This window comes from Protopterus annectens, chromosome 1.part0 (assembly GCF_019279795.1).
Source record: "Protopterus annectens isolate FY-2018-M chromosome 1.part0, PAN1.0, whole genome shotgun sequence".
Classification (NCBI taxonomy): Eukaryota; Metazoa; Chordata; order Ceratodontiformes; family Protopteridae; genus Protopterus; species Protopterus annectens.
The window spans coordinates 1,660,545,996-1,660,562,813 of record NC_056725.1 but is presented as its reverse complement, the minus strand read 5'-3'; the positions used below and the strand labels follow the sequence as shown (position 1 = coordinate 1,660,562,813).

Sequence of the window (16,818 nt, the reverse complement as noted above, 5' to 3'; positions counted from 1 at the left end):
TTCCAAACATCCCACAAAATGCAGAACCTGTTACTCTCTGAACTGTCTAAGTTTGTTGTAACATTATTTGTAATGTGTCCCTGGTTTTGGCCCTTTGCTCCACATATTTTATTACTTGGTCCGGATGTGCTCCTGTAAGAGGTTGTGGGGTATGGGCAGTGATTATCCTGCTGTGAGTATGTGTGTGGCTTGCAAGGTGCTAGAGTGACATTATTACCTACTAGCTACCAACTAGCATGGCTGTTTTCTGTTCACACACTACTATCATAGATATCCACTAGATTTGACAGTAAATATACATGACATGCTTTGTGTACTACACATCCTATATTCCCTTTACATTCATTCCTACTATTACATGATATATTTATTTTAGCACAATGCTCTTGTTTAACAGTCATGGCTTAGTGGTAAGTCATGCAGACTACTGTTTCCAAGGTCCTGGGTTCGGGACTGACAGTGGGATTTTATTTGGCTTTTGAGCAGACTACAGGACCTGTCAATCAGAGTGACTAAGGCACTTTTAAGCAGTTGTAACCGGGTTAGCGCTGGTTTGCGTGGAGCTCACACATGCGCACTGGCATTCAGCTCCACGCACACACGCGCACACACGATTACAACCGCTTAAACGTGCTTACTCTTGCGCACACCCGCGCTATTTTCTTTGAAAGAAATGAAAATGGGGAGACAGGAAAGTGGTAAAAAAAGGGGTCACAAAGAGGATAAGACAGTAGGGAAACAAGCTCAGGTTTTGCAGGAGGGATGTAGTAAGGCCCATAGCTGCCCATTTCTTCATCAGCAACAGCTGTGCATATGTATGTAATTTGGTGTGACATTTGAAACCTTCCACCCATGAGAGTGGTGTCAGGACAACAATAATACTTGTTGTACAGCCAATTGTAATTGATAGTTTCCATGTCCAGCAGACATATGTGCGGAATGGGCAGCTATGTATGGGGGTGTATTTTTTTTGTGGGTACAGAGTGCCCTTTTTTTTTTTTTTTTTTTTTTTTTTTTCCAGGTGAGAGTGGTATGTCAGGTGAAGGAAGTCGGTATAGCTGGGGAGGTAGGTTGGGTAGGTCAACAGACAAGACAAACAAGACGCATACAGGGTCGGTGTACGACACGTGCGGGGGGGGTTACACAATTGACGGGGATGGAGGTTTGGATATCCAGAGCCCATGAGCCCACAGATGGCAACAGTGGAACTGATATCCCCACCCATGGGCAGTTGCCACTGTTCCTTCCCTGCCCAGGACGGGGCTGTGCTGGGGGCTGTGTAGGCCGTGCAACAGGCATGCCCGTAAGTTGTGCCACCTGTGCCTCAAGCTGGCGTAGGGGCCCAAGAACAGAGTCCCGGATCTCCCTACACACCACAGTCCGGACACTACGGAGGGTGAGTGGTGGTTCCCCTCCGGCCACGCTTGCAGAGGGGGGACGGGCCCCATCCCCTGCAGCGCTTCCACTCGCAGGTGGCACAGGGCCACCGGAGGAGGGTCCAGACTGGGCACTAGTGCCAGGTGCACTCGCCAGCTGAGGTGGGTCCGCTGGAACCCGCCTTCCCTGTCGTCCTATGTTTTGCATTATGTCATGGCAGTTTGGGTTAGTAACATACAATACCAATCGCAATTAGTTGTAACAGCATGCATTAGTATTCCCATTAACCAAACACCCAGATATTCACATCACTGAACAGCGAGCATAACACATGCATAATTTGAACAGCAATACACAGTCCAACAACATGCAGGGTTGATTGATGGCAACAGGCCATCAGGTTTGGATGTATGAACAGGGCAGATGCATCAACGTACATGCAAATATTTATGACCCAACAGGACAAATGTCCAGTGGTGTTAATTGTGATTGCACATAATTTCACGTGGAATGGATTATATGTGGTTATAGGGTGGGGTGAAGAAAATATTATTAACACCTTCGAATACCAATACATATGCTGTACATTTCTAATAGCTACAGATATATACACACTACTGTTCTAACTACAGTTTCCTATATGATAACTACTTCCATTTGGTGATAGGACTGTTACTGCTACATCAATATACATTTTATTGTTATTCATACATGTTCATATCTGGCTTTGTCCAGCTACATCATCCTGCTGCATTTGCTTTATATAGCTATGGACAACTGTGGATGATTGATATTTCAGACAATCATACTATCTGCATATTGCAGACTGAGAGCAACATATCCAGATTTTGGGATACACATTACAGCTGCAGCAACACTTTCACATTTCGCAGTTTGGTTCTACTTGTCACATTAATTTCATTCTGTACTGACTGCAGTATACTTTATTCAGGGGTTATTACTACTTTATTGGTGGATTCATAACTCTTTCTCACACTCTCTCACTTGTTTTCATTTTACTATTCAGGATGGTACTTACTTCTAGGCTTTATTGACATGTTTTACCTGTAGTTATTACAATCCTTTCCAGCAGTCTCACTTCTGTCATGTTTCAGTATTTCAACAGGGATATATCACACGTGATTTTCTCATCTTCTGCAGCTGTACTTTTCAGCTTGCTGCAGGTTGTGTACTATTATATTACAGGTGGGGCATCTTTATTTCAGACTTTATTTCAGACATTTTTATTTTTCTGTTTGGATTACAGACTGCAACACACTTTTGTAATCAAGCAATACTTGCAAACACTTTTACACTGTTACTTGCACATTTTATTACTTAGTGACTACACTACACTCTTTTGCTGACTGTCATACTTTTATATTTCTTTACAGTTACTGGGAGTGGATTACTGACCTGCCTGGTGGCTTAACGCACCAGCCTATCGCCATAGGCTCTGCGGTTTGCAGAACGGACACCTGCAGCTGTAATATAAATGAAGTAATATTGGAATACACATCTCCATAATATCAGCTAATTTAATTTCTTACATACATAATTAAATGTAACTTACTCAGTAGTGGGGCGTTGGGCATTTGCCGGGCCTCCTGGATCCAAAGGTTCAAATTGGTCCTGCTTGCGTCTCTTCAGGTCCGCATGGTGGTGACGGACCTGCTCACCAGTCCTTGGAATCCCTGTGACACTGGTGAGATCATGAGCCAACCGGTCCCACGCCTCAGCCCTATATGCTCCCCACAGGACCTGGCCCTGCATGAGTTGGGCCTCATGATTGTGAACTAGGAGCCAGACCATGTATCTGGACTCCTCAACGCCCCACCTCTGTGCTCGAAAGCAACTACCCTCACCTACTCCTGACATTCTGGCTGCAAGTCAGTTCTACAATCGTTTATGCTGTGTATTCCCGCCTATGGGGCTTATATATGCCGTTTTTCCTGCACTTATCTGCGATTGGCCATTTTGGAATTGTATCAACTTCACAAAACCTGCTTTGTCATGCTCCACTTTCTATTCATTCCTATATATTTGCTATTACTGCATTTCTAAGTACAGCTGTCGTGGCTTAGTGGTTCAGTACCTTGACTATGGTGCATGGTATCCTAGGTTCGAACCTGGCCACTGCTTTTTATATTTTATGACTATCTAGACAGGCTAGGGGGTGTGTCTGTGTAAAGGCAGTTTTGTTACAGCTTGCTCAACGTTGCCTGTCGGTTAGCTTGTTTGCGCGGTGTGCAGCTCCACGCAAACGGGTTACGCTGGTTTAAGCTTCATTTGGCTGTCAGCACGCATATTACGCTCAGCTCAGCTAGGGGCACACAGTTTCAGCGTGTTAAACCACTGCTCACCTAGGGGCACTCATTTTGCACCTGTTAAAACACTGCTCACCTACAGGCAGCTGCACTCACCTTGTTAAACTGTAGCTCAGCTATAGGCACATCTCGCATTTTTTATTGTTTTCTTATCTCACATTTCTTCAAAATAAATGGACTATTTCATTACATTTAACATAAAATATAATTTTATATGTGTACATATTTGTCAGGGACTTGTTTCGTGCTTATTTTACTAAAAATAAAAATTGATGTTGTGGGGGCTCGAACCATGACCGTCTGCTCTTCAGCCGACGTCTCTACCGCTACGCTATTGCTTCTTGGCTTACTTTGCATATTTAGTTCTTATATCCTTTTCCACTGACTGCTAACTGTAGCTAAGCTACGGGCACTCCCGCGCTAACGAGCGCACTCACGGGCAAACATCTTTATGATTTAAAAAAAATATATAACATGTTCATTTATATATTTTATGTTCATAGTCTGTGGGGGCATGTGTTGTGTTGTGTTTATTCACATTTCCATGGCCTCTGTCATGGGTGTTTACTTTGGGAACTTTTACTCTTCTGGGGGCGTGTCCGCTTGCAGGGCTCGGCCTATGGACACGTTCCCTACTGTCTTCCACAGACCATGTTAGCCTTAGGTGTGATTCAGCATGCTCTCATGAATATGCAGAGCATGCTGACATCACTCCGTTTAACTGCAGCCTCAGTGTAAGAGTTATAACTCTTACACGGAGGCTTCGTGAATCCTGCCCATTGTTTGGCAATTTGGTCTTTTATACAATTTCTTGTCATATCCATCTGAGCCTATGTCACATCTTACAATTTTTTTTGTTTTATTGAAAGCTTTCAAACAAACAAAAAAAACCACCCCAATACCTCCCTAAAACCTAATCGACTTCATATCATCACACAAAACTATGTACATCATTTCAGACCATGATTTTGGTACCATTTATTTATTTGGGACAGTCTTTCCTGCAGGTTGGCCAAGTCATTTGAGAATTCAATTACTGCCTCTAGCTTGTAGTCATCTGCAAATTCAGTCAGCCAGAGCCTTTTGGTATCTGCTTTTACTTTAGAAAAGTAAAGTACATGCCAAACAGTACAAGTCCCAGCAAAGAACCCTGTGGAGCTCCACTGGTGACTGCTGTCTTTGTGAAGGTAACTTCTCCCGTTTCGATTTCCTGCATAATATCTGTGAGCTAGTTGGTAATCCAGCAGGTGACATACGGGATAATAATGATCAAGCAATCCTTTGCATATGGCAAAAGTTCAGACAGCCATCAAACTGTATAAAAAGGAGATATACAAGGGTTGGTCTTCACCTTCTAGACAAGGGGATCTACGACTAGAAAAAATATATATAAAAATGAGAAAGAGTGCTAAACAGCAGGTTTTTACAAAACCCTCTCAAAAGAGAAAGCCTTTATTCACATGCTGTTTAACAAGAACATCTTACTTAATGAAAAAAAGTCTTACATTTAACAAAATAAGAAGCAAACCCTAACTAGAGACCTCAATGTACTAACCCAACACAAGTACACTGAACAAGACATGTCCAGTCCACAGGCTGCAAAACTTTCTATGTTTCCTACCAAACAGATTCCTTTTTCATTCCATTAGGCTAGTGTCCTATCTTTTTACAGTTTTGAGTCTGTCATAACTTTCTGTTCTTGGGGGAGACAAATTGCTCCAAAGCATTTTCACATAAGTGTCCCGCTTTGATTGGCTGCTTCTTGATGTAGGCAGTTATGAAGACTGAATTAACAAGGTCTCTTGACTGTCAGTGTCAAAATTCTTAACAAGATCCTTTCAATACAAGAACAAACATTCAGGGACACCACTAAATCTGTCCACAGAGAATATTTTCAATAATCTTCCCAAATACAGAGTTAAAAATAACTGTAGTTGCATAGCTACATCTCAGACAGATCTGCCTGCAACAGAATAATTGTCACATTCCTCCAGTCATTCAGCACTTGGAGATTACAGTTTCATCAGTGGATCTGTGGCACAGAAGGATGGAACCATAACCAAAACTCTGGCCATTCAATTTCAACAAGTGTGTCTAAGTGCCAAAGGAGTCGGCAAAAGACAGGGATGAGTGGCCAAGGTCAGCTCTCCTAACTCAATGGGTAGGGATGCAGTTCAAGCTGCGGATTGGGTGACAACTGGTGGTGAAAAGGTGGTGTAGCACAGGCACAGCTGACAATGGGGCTTTCAGACAGCCTAGCAAAGTGGTAGTGATGGTGTGTGTGTGTTGTAAAAGGGTGCATATATCAGTAAGCACATCACTGCAAGCACTGCTCAGTGTCACCATGGACACTGGTGTAGGGTATAAAATACCCTATCAGTCTGAATGCTGGTTCTGCATCAGCTAGTTTTTCTTCCATTAGAGACAAAGACTGGTAGTGTGAGGGGGCCAAATCAGCTGATCAGTCAGAGGAAAGGGACAGGAAAATACTTCCAGCTCTGATCATCCCAAGAGGCAATTAACCCAGACCTGGTGCCAAAGCCTCACAAAGTCCTTCAAGTGCTTTAATTTTAATTAATTTTATTTAATTAACTAGGTAGGAACACTGGTAAAATATCCTTGTCAGCCATAACCCAGATTACACAAACACAGGACACAAATAGGTTCATGTGTAATTTCAAGAGAATCAGTCTGCAGACTGATAACAAGCCTAGCCAAAATCCCATATTCAAACATTCCCCGAGACTCAAGGAGAGTAAAACTAGATAGACAGGGAAAGAATTTCAGGAGACCCATCAAATTACTTAGGTTTTATCTTGGAGGCAAGGCTGCTCTTTGGCTTAAGTAATGGAAGTTTGTTCCTGGGATGGAAGATATATTAGCATACGACTATCACATCAACGTGTCTTACTGTTTTAATACCTTTTTTGAATTATCACTTGTGACATAGGCAAATTTATGTACATTCATACAAAAGTAATCAAACTGTATTAACAAACATTATACTTCACATATATTGCTACATATCATATAACCTAAACAATATTACATAAATTATTCAATCCTGCCTTACTTTTTTTAATTTGATTTCCATTTTCTAGTAATTGCTTTTTTGGCAGCCACCATAAACAGCAAGGCCTTACCATGTGTCTAGGGAATTCCAATTCTGTATCAATTCAGAAAAATCATTTCTCTCATCACACCAATCCACTCACCCAGCATCTCAGACAGTGCATCCCACAGGAAATTAAACTCCACCAACCCACCACACTCGCAGAATATACGTTCCCAAGTACCTTGTTCTTCTCCATCACACCTCCAACATTTGCTGTCTACCCGAGGAAAAATTCTCTGGGGTCTACTTGGGATATAAAAATACCTATGTAAACATTTCCAAGCAAAAATCTTAAATCTTCTAGATTTTGTTGAATATCTGGGAGACATACATATATATATCCCCCATTGTTTCTTTGAGAATTGCTTATCCAATCTCTCTTCTCAATCTTTTCTAACCTCCTCTGATTGATTCTTATAGTTATCATGCAATGTTTTATATGCTTTACTAATTATTCCTTTTTAATAGCAGCCTCTGTTCTAGATTCTACTAAATACTCTACCAGAGCTGTTTTTTGTTTAGGAACCCCCTATTTATTTCTCTCTGCTTATATACAGATATCAATCCCGGATAGGGAAGGTAATTTCCTGCAGTACAAATAAATTCTTGGCTTCTTCCCATTCTATTATCTTTCCCTCTCTAGTCATTTGCTCCCAATACCTTGGTTCCTTTGCCAGTTTTATCTAATAAATTCTAGCCCCCTATGTGTCAAAGAGGGTTCTCCTATCATGACTCAAAAGGCTACAATTAGATTTCCATGGAAAAATCTATAAGAGACTGAGTACAGAGACAGAGGGCTGCCAGTCAGTCCTAATTAACTCAGATGTTTGAAGCCACTGATCCTTTTAGTTATGAATCTCGGAGGTCTCTCAGGTTGAGTGATATGTTTAGACAAATGCATTCCAAAAGGTGCACTGCATTCAAGAATGCATCTGATACGATAACAAGTAAATGGGGAAATAAGACTTCCTTGGATTTAGTGGAGATACCTTTGGAAAATAGATTAGCCATATAGAAAGCTTTATGAGCTACTGTGCTGACATGGACAAACAATAAGGAATTATCAATGAGAGTGCCCAGATTCTTTACAACAGTGTCTGAAAGGAGGGGTGCATAACCTATAGGATATGTGAAAAATGTTTTGTTTACTAAAATTATATTTTTTCTCTTTTAAACTTGAGATGGTCTTTGCACCAGTTGTTCACATGGTCTAACCAATGTAGGAGCAATCTTGAATCAGTGTAAGACTGACGAGTAACAATAAATTAAATGTAGTCTGTAACCTTTGATAACCACAGACCACAAGTGTTGGCCTGCAGGTCTGAGAGACAGATGCCATATATGAGAGGGCCCAACACTGACCCCTGGTATACCATTGGTTGTGTTTTTGCTTTCAAAAGTGGCACCTGTGATTCAAACCACATGGGTTTTGTCAGACAACCAGTTAGATTTCCACCACACAACATAAGGATTTATAGTGGGATTTACATGTCTGAAAATAATATTGTCAGAGTATTGGTCAGGTCCAGATATGCTACTGCATTACTGCTATCCACTGCTTCAGTTACTTTTTCAAAGAAATTAATGAGGTTAAAGAGGTAGGACCTTCCTTTGACAAAGTCAAATTGATAAGGGACCAAGGTTAAGAGATCTGCAATGCCCAGATTAAATGACATCAAAGAGAATATAATCAATAGCTTTACAAAAGGGGCTAGTGAGGCTAATACATCTACAGTTAACACGATCCAGGATTTGGCTAACCTTGTGTAATGCCATTACAAAAGCCATTTTCCAGGCTTCAGGAATGTAATAGGCTTAGACTAACGAGATTAATTAGGGGTTCAGAGAGGCAGATTAAGTAGGGGTTCAGAGAGGCCATATCTGGCACCAAGAATCAGACAACCTGGAATATTACCAGAATCAAAGAATGAGTCATTCTTGGCTTTTGAGAGAGCTGAAAGAACTTTTGCCAAACTAATTACAGGAAGTGGATGAGATTGTGTTATCTGTGAGGTGCAAATATGGGTGGAGTAAAATTTGAACTACATTTGACAGCAAAGATATCAACTATTTTGTGTGTCAGAGTGCGCAGTATTATTGTTGCCCAGATATGAACACTGGTGGATATTAGTTTTTAATTTTCTGACAGTTAAAGTCTGTAGTTATTTTTAGTTTTAGAGGTTATTTTAAAATCATACCCGGCTTTGAGCTTCCTAATGGTCCCCTTAAGCTCTACTAGTTTAAGGATGTTCTTGAGGGGTGCATTTTCCTACAACAAAAATTCACTTTTTCGAAATTGGAAAGTACATCCCCACTTAAACGAAAGTGCACTTTCGCTTAAGTTCACTGGACCAAACCTACCACAACACAATGGAGGACATTGAAAAACGGGCTATGTGGTGCGATAGTCACGGACCTTAGGGTTAGAGCACGGGTCAAGGTAAGGGGATAGCCCTTCTAACTATCCACTTACCCTAACATGTGCCCTAACCCCAAGATCCGTGATCACACCACAGTGGAAGACAGAGCCCGATTTAGAATGGCTTCCACTGTCGTGCAATAGTCAAGGACCTTAGGGTTAGGGCATGGGTCAACGTAGGGGTATAGCCCTAACTATCCTCTTACCCTAACCCGTGGCCTAACCCTAAGGTCTGTGATTATCGCACCACAGTGGAGAACATAGCACGATTTGGAATGTCTTCTACTGTCGTGCGGTAGTCACGAACCTTAGGATTAGGGTAAGGGGATAGCTAGTAGGGCTATCCCCTTACTATGAACTGTGCCCTAACCCTAAGGTCCGTGACTGCTATCCCGTTCGGTCTAGTGGGTTCAAGAAAATGCACTTTAGTGAAAGTGCACTTTCGCATTAGTGTGGGTGTACTTTTGAAGTTCGAAGTAGTGAACTTTCATTCTTCAAAAGTACACCCGTTCTTGAGATAAGTAAAATGAGACTTCTACAAGCATAGGTTCATAGGTAGGTACTACGCTATTGGCCCTAGGGCCTATATAAGCCTAGCCAAAGGTACCCTGGCTTTCGCCACCCAAGAAAATTATTTTCCTGTGCCACTGTCAAGCAGGGCCACAGAAGTGATCCCCGGGGTGAATTTCCTAGCTCCCATTCAATCAAGATTTTTCTTTAACAGTGCTAATGAGGAGCTTTGTTTGCTATAGATAGGTAGTTTGTTCCAGAGTATGGAAAGTCTCTGGGACAGAGATCTATCCCTCCAGCATGTTCTGTTTATTGTGGTGACGAGGTTTAGGTCCCTAGAGCGTGTAGCTCGTAGGGATTGGGATTTCTTTAAGTGGAGCACGTCTAAAGGCTCTGGGTTTGATAAAGCTGTGTGTGTTAGGCAGAGATCGCCTCTGAGTAGGCGATATGCAACGGAGTAAAGCTGCAGTTTTTTGAGACTGTCTGAATAGGGCATCTCTCTGAGGCTGGTAATCCTCTTTGTGAGGTATTTCTGCGGCCTTTCCAGTTGTTGTAGATGTCTTGTGAGGTACATACCAAAAGGAGCATTGTACTTTATAATGGGTCTAATGAGTGACGAGTAGAGGGGAACAATGACCTCTTTTTTCCTGGATGAGAAACCTTTTGTGATTAGGTGTGCCACATAGGACTTCCTGACTACTGTGGCAATGTGATTATCAAAGGAGAGACTACTGTCCACCTGTGTCCCAAGGTCTCTTATCACACTTTCGGTGTTACGTGGACTACCACCTATGTGGTAGTTCATGGGTACTGAGTTTTTACCAAAAGGAATGACAATGCACTTTTTGGCATTGAGCTTGAGGCCATGGCTTTGACACCAGGCATCTGTCTCAGCAAGGCCCTTTTGTCGGATGGCCACATCTTTTGAAGTTTTGATTATGGCTCCTAGTTTGCAGTCATCTGAGAACTTTGTTAGCCAAAGACCTTCTGTGTTGGCCTGTACTTCAGAGAAGTAGATACCAAACAGGAGAGGACCCAGGACTGAACCCTGTGGTACACCACTTGTCACTGGTCTGAAGCTGGATTTGGAGTCTACTACTTTCACAGTGTGGGTTCTGTCAGTGAGCCAGTTGGCAACCCATCTTGTGACATAGGGATTTATACCTAGTTTAGTGAGTTTATCTATAATTCCAGAGTGGGGGATGGTGTGAAAAGCCTTGGCGAGATCTAGATAGGCTGTGTGAACCACCTTACCCTCATCTACGGCTTTGGTGACTGCTTCAAAGAAGTCTATCAGGTTTAGGAGACATGATCTGCCTTTTACAACCCCGAACTGGGTGGGTGGGGTCCTGAGTTTGGAGATAACCAATGTCATTGTTTATAAGTTCCATGATGATACACTCCATAGCCTTGCAGACCAGGCTCGTTAGGCTAATGGGGAGGTAGTTTCCGGGGTCTTTGGTGGCTCCCCCTTTGTGGAGTGCGATAACTGTCGCTGTGCGCCATTCAGTGGGCACAGAGCCTGAGGTGAGGCTATGATTGAACATGGTACTTAGGTGGGGTGCCAGTTCGTTCTGTAGTTCATGTAGAACACAGCATTAAACAATTTCTTTAGTTTGCTGTACAGTTTAATTTACATAGATATTCTACCATATGGGTTGTTTTTTAAATTTCTAATTATATTTGGTGTGGATGGGGCCAGCCTTATCAATATAATATTTAAGTGGAGTAGAAATCGGAGGCATCTTTAGCAAAAGAATCCATCAGATATTGATTACAGTGGAATTTATTTATCGGTCATCAAGTAAATAAAGAAGGTTTGCTCTTAAGAAGTCTCTAAAACACAGATGTATTTATAGGGGGAAGTACCCATTTACCAAGTATTTAACATTAACACTTATATTATATACATGCAACTCGCAGAGTACTGGAATTACAGACAAAGATAATAGTAAAATTACTGCAAAGGTATCCATTATAGATTATTAGGTACATGTAATGTACACTGCCCTTGGTGGTCCATCACAGTAAAAATGCATAGGGTTTATAAGTTCATAAGTACTACGTTAGCTGCCCTTGTGAGCCATTTTAGGCCTAGCCAATTTCCTCTAAAGGTGAGGATAAAACCTTGTATTTTTTGCCTTTGAGGTAAATACTTTAACCATTATGCCAATTCCCCTTCCATCTTTGTCACTTTTCCCTGTCATACTATCCTACAATAGAAGCTCATCTTGGTGATGCTCCTGTAAAGATAGAGAGATGAAGGAAGTACAGTCATGCAAATAAACTTACACTAAAGATAGATATTCTAACAGATCACTGCTGCAGTAGCCTAAACTATTTGTGTCCCACCATCCCCCATGACTGTCCAGCTTTTCATAGCTGAAAGGTGCCTTTATAAGCTGTGTTCATAAGGACAGTTAGAACACCAAAATATTCAGTACTTTAATGCAAAGGAAAGGGAGGCAACAGCTATGACAGTAACTATATTTGAAAACAAACAAAAAAAAAGCTGAAAGCACACCTTCAGGTTTGCAAAAGCTTATTCAGATGATATTAGAATGTCATTTGGTCTTGATAAATGTGCAACCTTTAAAGCAGGAAAACTGCAGCACCAGGAAAACATCAGTTTGGGACAAGAATGTGATATAAAAGAACTTAAGCAAGAGGGAGTGTGCAAATACTTGGGAACTGATGATGGATCAGTAATGACACACGAACAAATGTGAATAAGACTCAGTAAGGAATACTTTAGAAGACTTAAATTAATCCTGAGAATAGCATTGACATCTAGGAACAAGATCCAAGCTATAAATAAGTTACCTCTTCCTGTCCTAACATACAGTTTGGAGTGACTGATTGGCCCCAAAAATGTTGGACAGATTAGGAGGATGCTTCATGCTCACCAAATGATTAAAAAAAATCAGTGTATACAAAGATTATATATTACCCGTTCCGAAGGAGGGATGGGCCTCCTTGAAATTGATTACATGTGTAGTTCTGCAATTGTGGGACTCCACACATCTCTACTGACCTCACAAGATCAAAGTATAGTGAAAGTTCTGAAACATGAGGAGAATAAATCTAAGATGACTTATCTGCTTAATCTAGCAGAAGCATATCGACGTCAAGCAGGAATGGAAATCAAACCAGAAGAAGATAAAAAACAGGCAGCAACTAAATGTGTCAAAAAACAAAAATAATATAAGGTGAAGGACCAGATGACAAGGCAAGAAATGTGGAAAACATAAATATAGTTGCAAGTCTAGAAAGCTTCTGGAAGAGCCTCATGTTGATCAACAAGAAAGCACCAATGGTTAAGAACAGGTGAATTCAAACCAAGAAATGAAAGGTTAATATTGGCAGCCCAAGACAGTGGCCTATGTACACACTGGTTTACAAAGTCCATTGAACATGTGGGAGAAACAGACAAATGCAGGTTTTGTAAAACCGAATCAGTCACACATTGTTGCTGGGTGCGACACACTAATGGCAGAAGGACTGTATACTGAAAGGCTTAATAATGTGGTGAGACTGTTGCACTGGGGATTGTGCTAACACTATGGTATCGAAGTGGCTGAAAAATACTGGAAACATGAGCCACAAAGCAACATAGAAAATTATGAAGTTTATATCACATGGGATCACCCATTACCAACATTTCAAAAGATAGATGCTAGAAAACCAGACACAGTGGTCCAAGAAAAGAAGACAAAAGTAGCATTGATCATTGAAATCGTCAAATCCAGCGACTATAGTGTCTTGTGTACAGAGACAAAGTCATAAAATACCAGCAGCTGCAGGCAGAAACGAGAGCCATGTGGAAGAAGGATACCCAGACAGTTCCAATAGTAGTAGGAGCAACGGGTCTTATAGAAAATAATTTACAATCATATTTAGATTTGTTACCAATCCATGTAACCCCATACGAATTGCAGGAGGAGTCTGGGCACACTGCGGGTGCTGCATAGAGCACTAGTGGCTGACATCAAAGAATGAAACAATACTATTTTCATGAACTTTAATCATACTTTGACTTAGGAATTGGGTCCATTCCCATCATGGTATTAGAAACCCAAAAGACTTGGAGAAATTAAAAAAAAAAGATAGAAACATACCAAAATGTAAACTATATACAAAACGTATAAGGTCACACCAAAATAAGGGGGCTGCTGGATGGAAGGGTTGGCTACTGCAAAAGCGATCCATTAAAACATACACTTATGTTAATACAGCTGTTTAAGTAAACTTATGTTCAACAGTAGATCACTGTTGTAATGTATTTAAATAGTTTAGTGCAACAGCTTAGAAAGTAAGAAGTGGAGAAGAAAAGAAAGCCAAGAATCAAACAAACAGCCCCTGGAGAACTGTTTTAAAACAAAATATGTTCTGGACCCAGAAAAGGAATTCAGTTTGTAGTACTCTGAAAAAGGATGTACAGAGGATCACATTGCTGCCTCCAGAATACTTCTAGAGTTCACTCCTTTCCAGAATGCCACTGAAGCCAAGCTCCTAAGGGAATGGGCCCTAATCCTGACTTAAAGGTGGTTTATTATAGTGAGAATAAGAAAAAGTAATAACATGAGGCAACCATCTGGAAATAGTCTTCTTTGACACAATGGTTGTCCTTTCCTCTTACTATTGTTGGAGACAAATTGATGGTGAACTTACCTATACAAAGTTTAAGCCTCGAGGAAGTATCTGACCTACCTGGACATCTAGATTGGGAAGAATCTTGCATCCCCTATTTTTAGTTTCAGGAAAGAAGACAGGAAGACTAATAGTCTGGCTTGGGGTAAACTCTCAGGACTATTTTGGGCATAAAAGGGAAAGTTGTCAAACAAACCCTGCCCTTGTGAAAAATGAGAACGGGCTGACTCACTATAAATGCTTGTAACTCAGACATTCTCCTTGCAGAAGTCAGAGCAATGACTAAAACAGTCTTCCATGTTAAGGACCTCGAAAAAAACCTGATGAGCTGGCTCAAATGGACACAGTAAGATTTTCAAGCACAACTTTTAAATCAAAAGGAGAAGCCACCTGTTGTCTTAGTGGCCAGATATGCAACATCCTTTTCAAATATTGCTTAACTTGAGATTTGTTAGAAAGGGGATCTAAGGGTAGGCAAGCAGAAATGGCTAACAAATGCAACTTGACAGAGGAATAAGAAAGGCTACAGCAACAGTAATCTAATGATGAACAAGTCAATCAGCTCTCTAATCATCTTTAAAGTATTCTTTAACTTAGCCTCCCTGTTTCAAGTAACTCAGTGGCCCAACAATTCTTTCCACATTATTCTTCTTGCAACCCCTAAAGTATGTGAACATTTTATTTTTGTCAATCTTGTTTCAATTAACCCCACCTCCAACCACTCTCTTTGCTCTATCTTGACCTGCCAAATAAAGCCCTGCATTGTCAAGCCTCCTTACAATTTTTTTATCACTCTCTCCCCAGTTTATATCTTCCAACAAAGCTCTGCCTTTTCACTTATCTTACCCTTTTCTCGGTCTACAATTAGGCTGGCTATTTTCAACACATTCCTTTTCAAGGTACTGTATGGTATACAGCCAAATGTGTGTTCCTAACAGGATGCTAAAATTTATATTTATAAATCAGAACACGGAAAGGAAGAAGCACAAAAAAAAAAGCATGACAATAACGAACAAAAATGTCTACACTACGTCCTCCCATTTCCACTTACCGTGTTGTCTCCAACATAACAGGATGTGGCTCCCAGATGTATAATTGATGCTGCTCTGGGGCAGCGATGAGCAAATGTATGAACATGTGCCATAACATCATGGCGCAACTTTTTCTCCTCTTCTGCTGCCATCTTGAAATCTATATCGTCTAGGTGATTTACCATTTCTTGGATCTGTTCATCAGTGATGGGTAGTCCAAGCATCTACAGGCGTGGAAAAGTAAGATTACTCTGAGACTATAAAATAAACACTATACAAAGCACCTTAATGCACCACTCCCAACAAGTTTAAATTGAAACCTAAAGCCCACTCTTGCCAAATATCTATGAAGGAATCACCTTCTTAGACCATTTCCCTTCCATTATTAAATGTGACATTTGAAGTCACCAAAGGTGATACAACATCACAGAAGCAATCAATATTATAGATACTGAAGCAGCAAGACAAGATACAGTAAAATATCTCACCTTCACCCACCTCCAAACATACACACACAAATACAAAATACTACTTTTATCACAATGCCTAACATGTAGAAGAAAACAGTTTGACAACATGCACTTAAACGGACCAACAAAATTCTTTAACTTTTGAAAGATACTTCCTTCTTAGAAATTACACTCCCTTCTTCAAATAGGGTCAACAGAAAAAAAATCAATTAGTTTCAATTCAGCTGAAGTCAATAAATTACTTTGTCATAATTCAAAAATGCATGTGAGCTGTGAAAAAGGCAACTTAATTCAACAAACAGGTTATGCCTTTGCAAAGTTACAAACTAGATCTTAGCTACCTAACAGTCTTTTTGTGAGCCCAAAGGGCATGAAAGTACACAATCATCCCTACAGAGGTGAATGCCTCAGTAGCACAGTAAAAATGTACATGAATTTGCAACATGTGGGATAGCTATAACTTAATGAATGATAGGATACAAGGAACCAGCAGGAAACAGGATACTTAAAAACAAAAAGAAAACAAACATGCTTTGACAGTTAAGGAAAGTACCGAAGAAAGGAAGATGTTTAGATGGTGAATGTCTTGCTGAACCATCACTAAAGTCTAAATCATAAGGTTTCCTATTCACTTATGCCAGAGATGCATTTAATTAAATTTGTACAACACATGGATTTTGCCACATCCTGCCACAGGCCCACTATGAGCTGGTAGCCCATTTCTGATACAGAGGAGACAACAAAATGAATGATACAACTGAAGATGTTAATCTTATCTTTCTGGATCCTGTCATATTACTAAAACCAAGAAAAAAAAAATCACAGGGCTGGCAATAGCAGAGACATGCAGTAGCTCTCAATTATATGACAAGTATACGGATACCAAAAAAACTGAAAAAGAACAGCTGAAATGAGACTG

General features: G+C 40.7%; 1 protein-coding gene across 6 annotated transcripts in view; it reads right to left on the bottom strand.

Annotated features, from left to right (window-relative positions):
- The window catches only part of ADSL (adenylosuccinate lyase), a 663,305-nt gene that overhangs the window by 640,780 nt on the left and 5,707 nt on the right, over positions 1-16,818 (bottom strand). For 5 of the 6 annotated variants that reach the window (XM_044068286.1, XM_044068279.1, XM_044068264.1 and 2 more), the window contains exon 2: positions 15,450-15,653. The exons of the other annotated variant lie outside the window; for it this stretch is intronic. In XM_044068286.1, the coding sequence (XP_043924221.1) occupies positions 15,450-15,653 (204 nt within the window). The remainder of the gene's footprint in view (positions 1-15,449; positions 15,654-16,818) is intronic. 6 annotated transcript variants of the gene reach the window in all.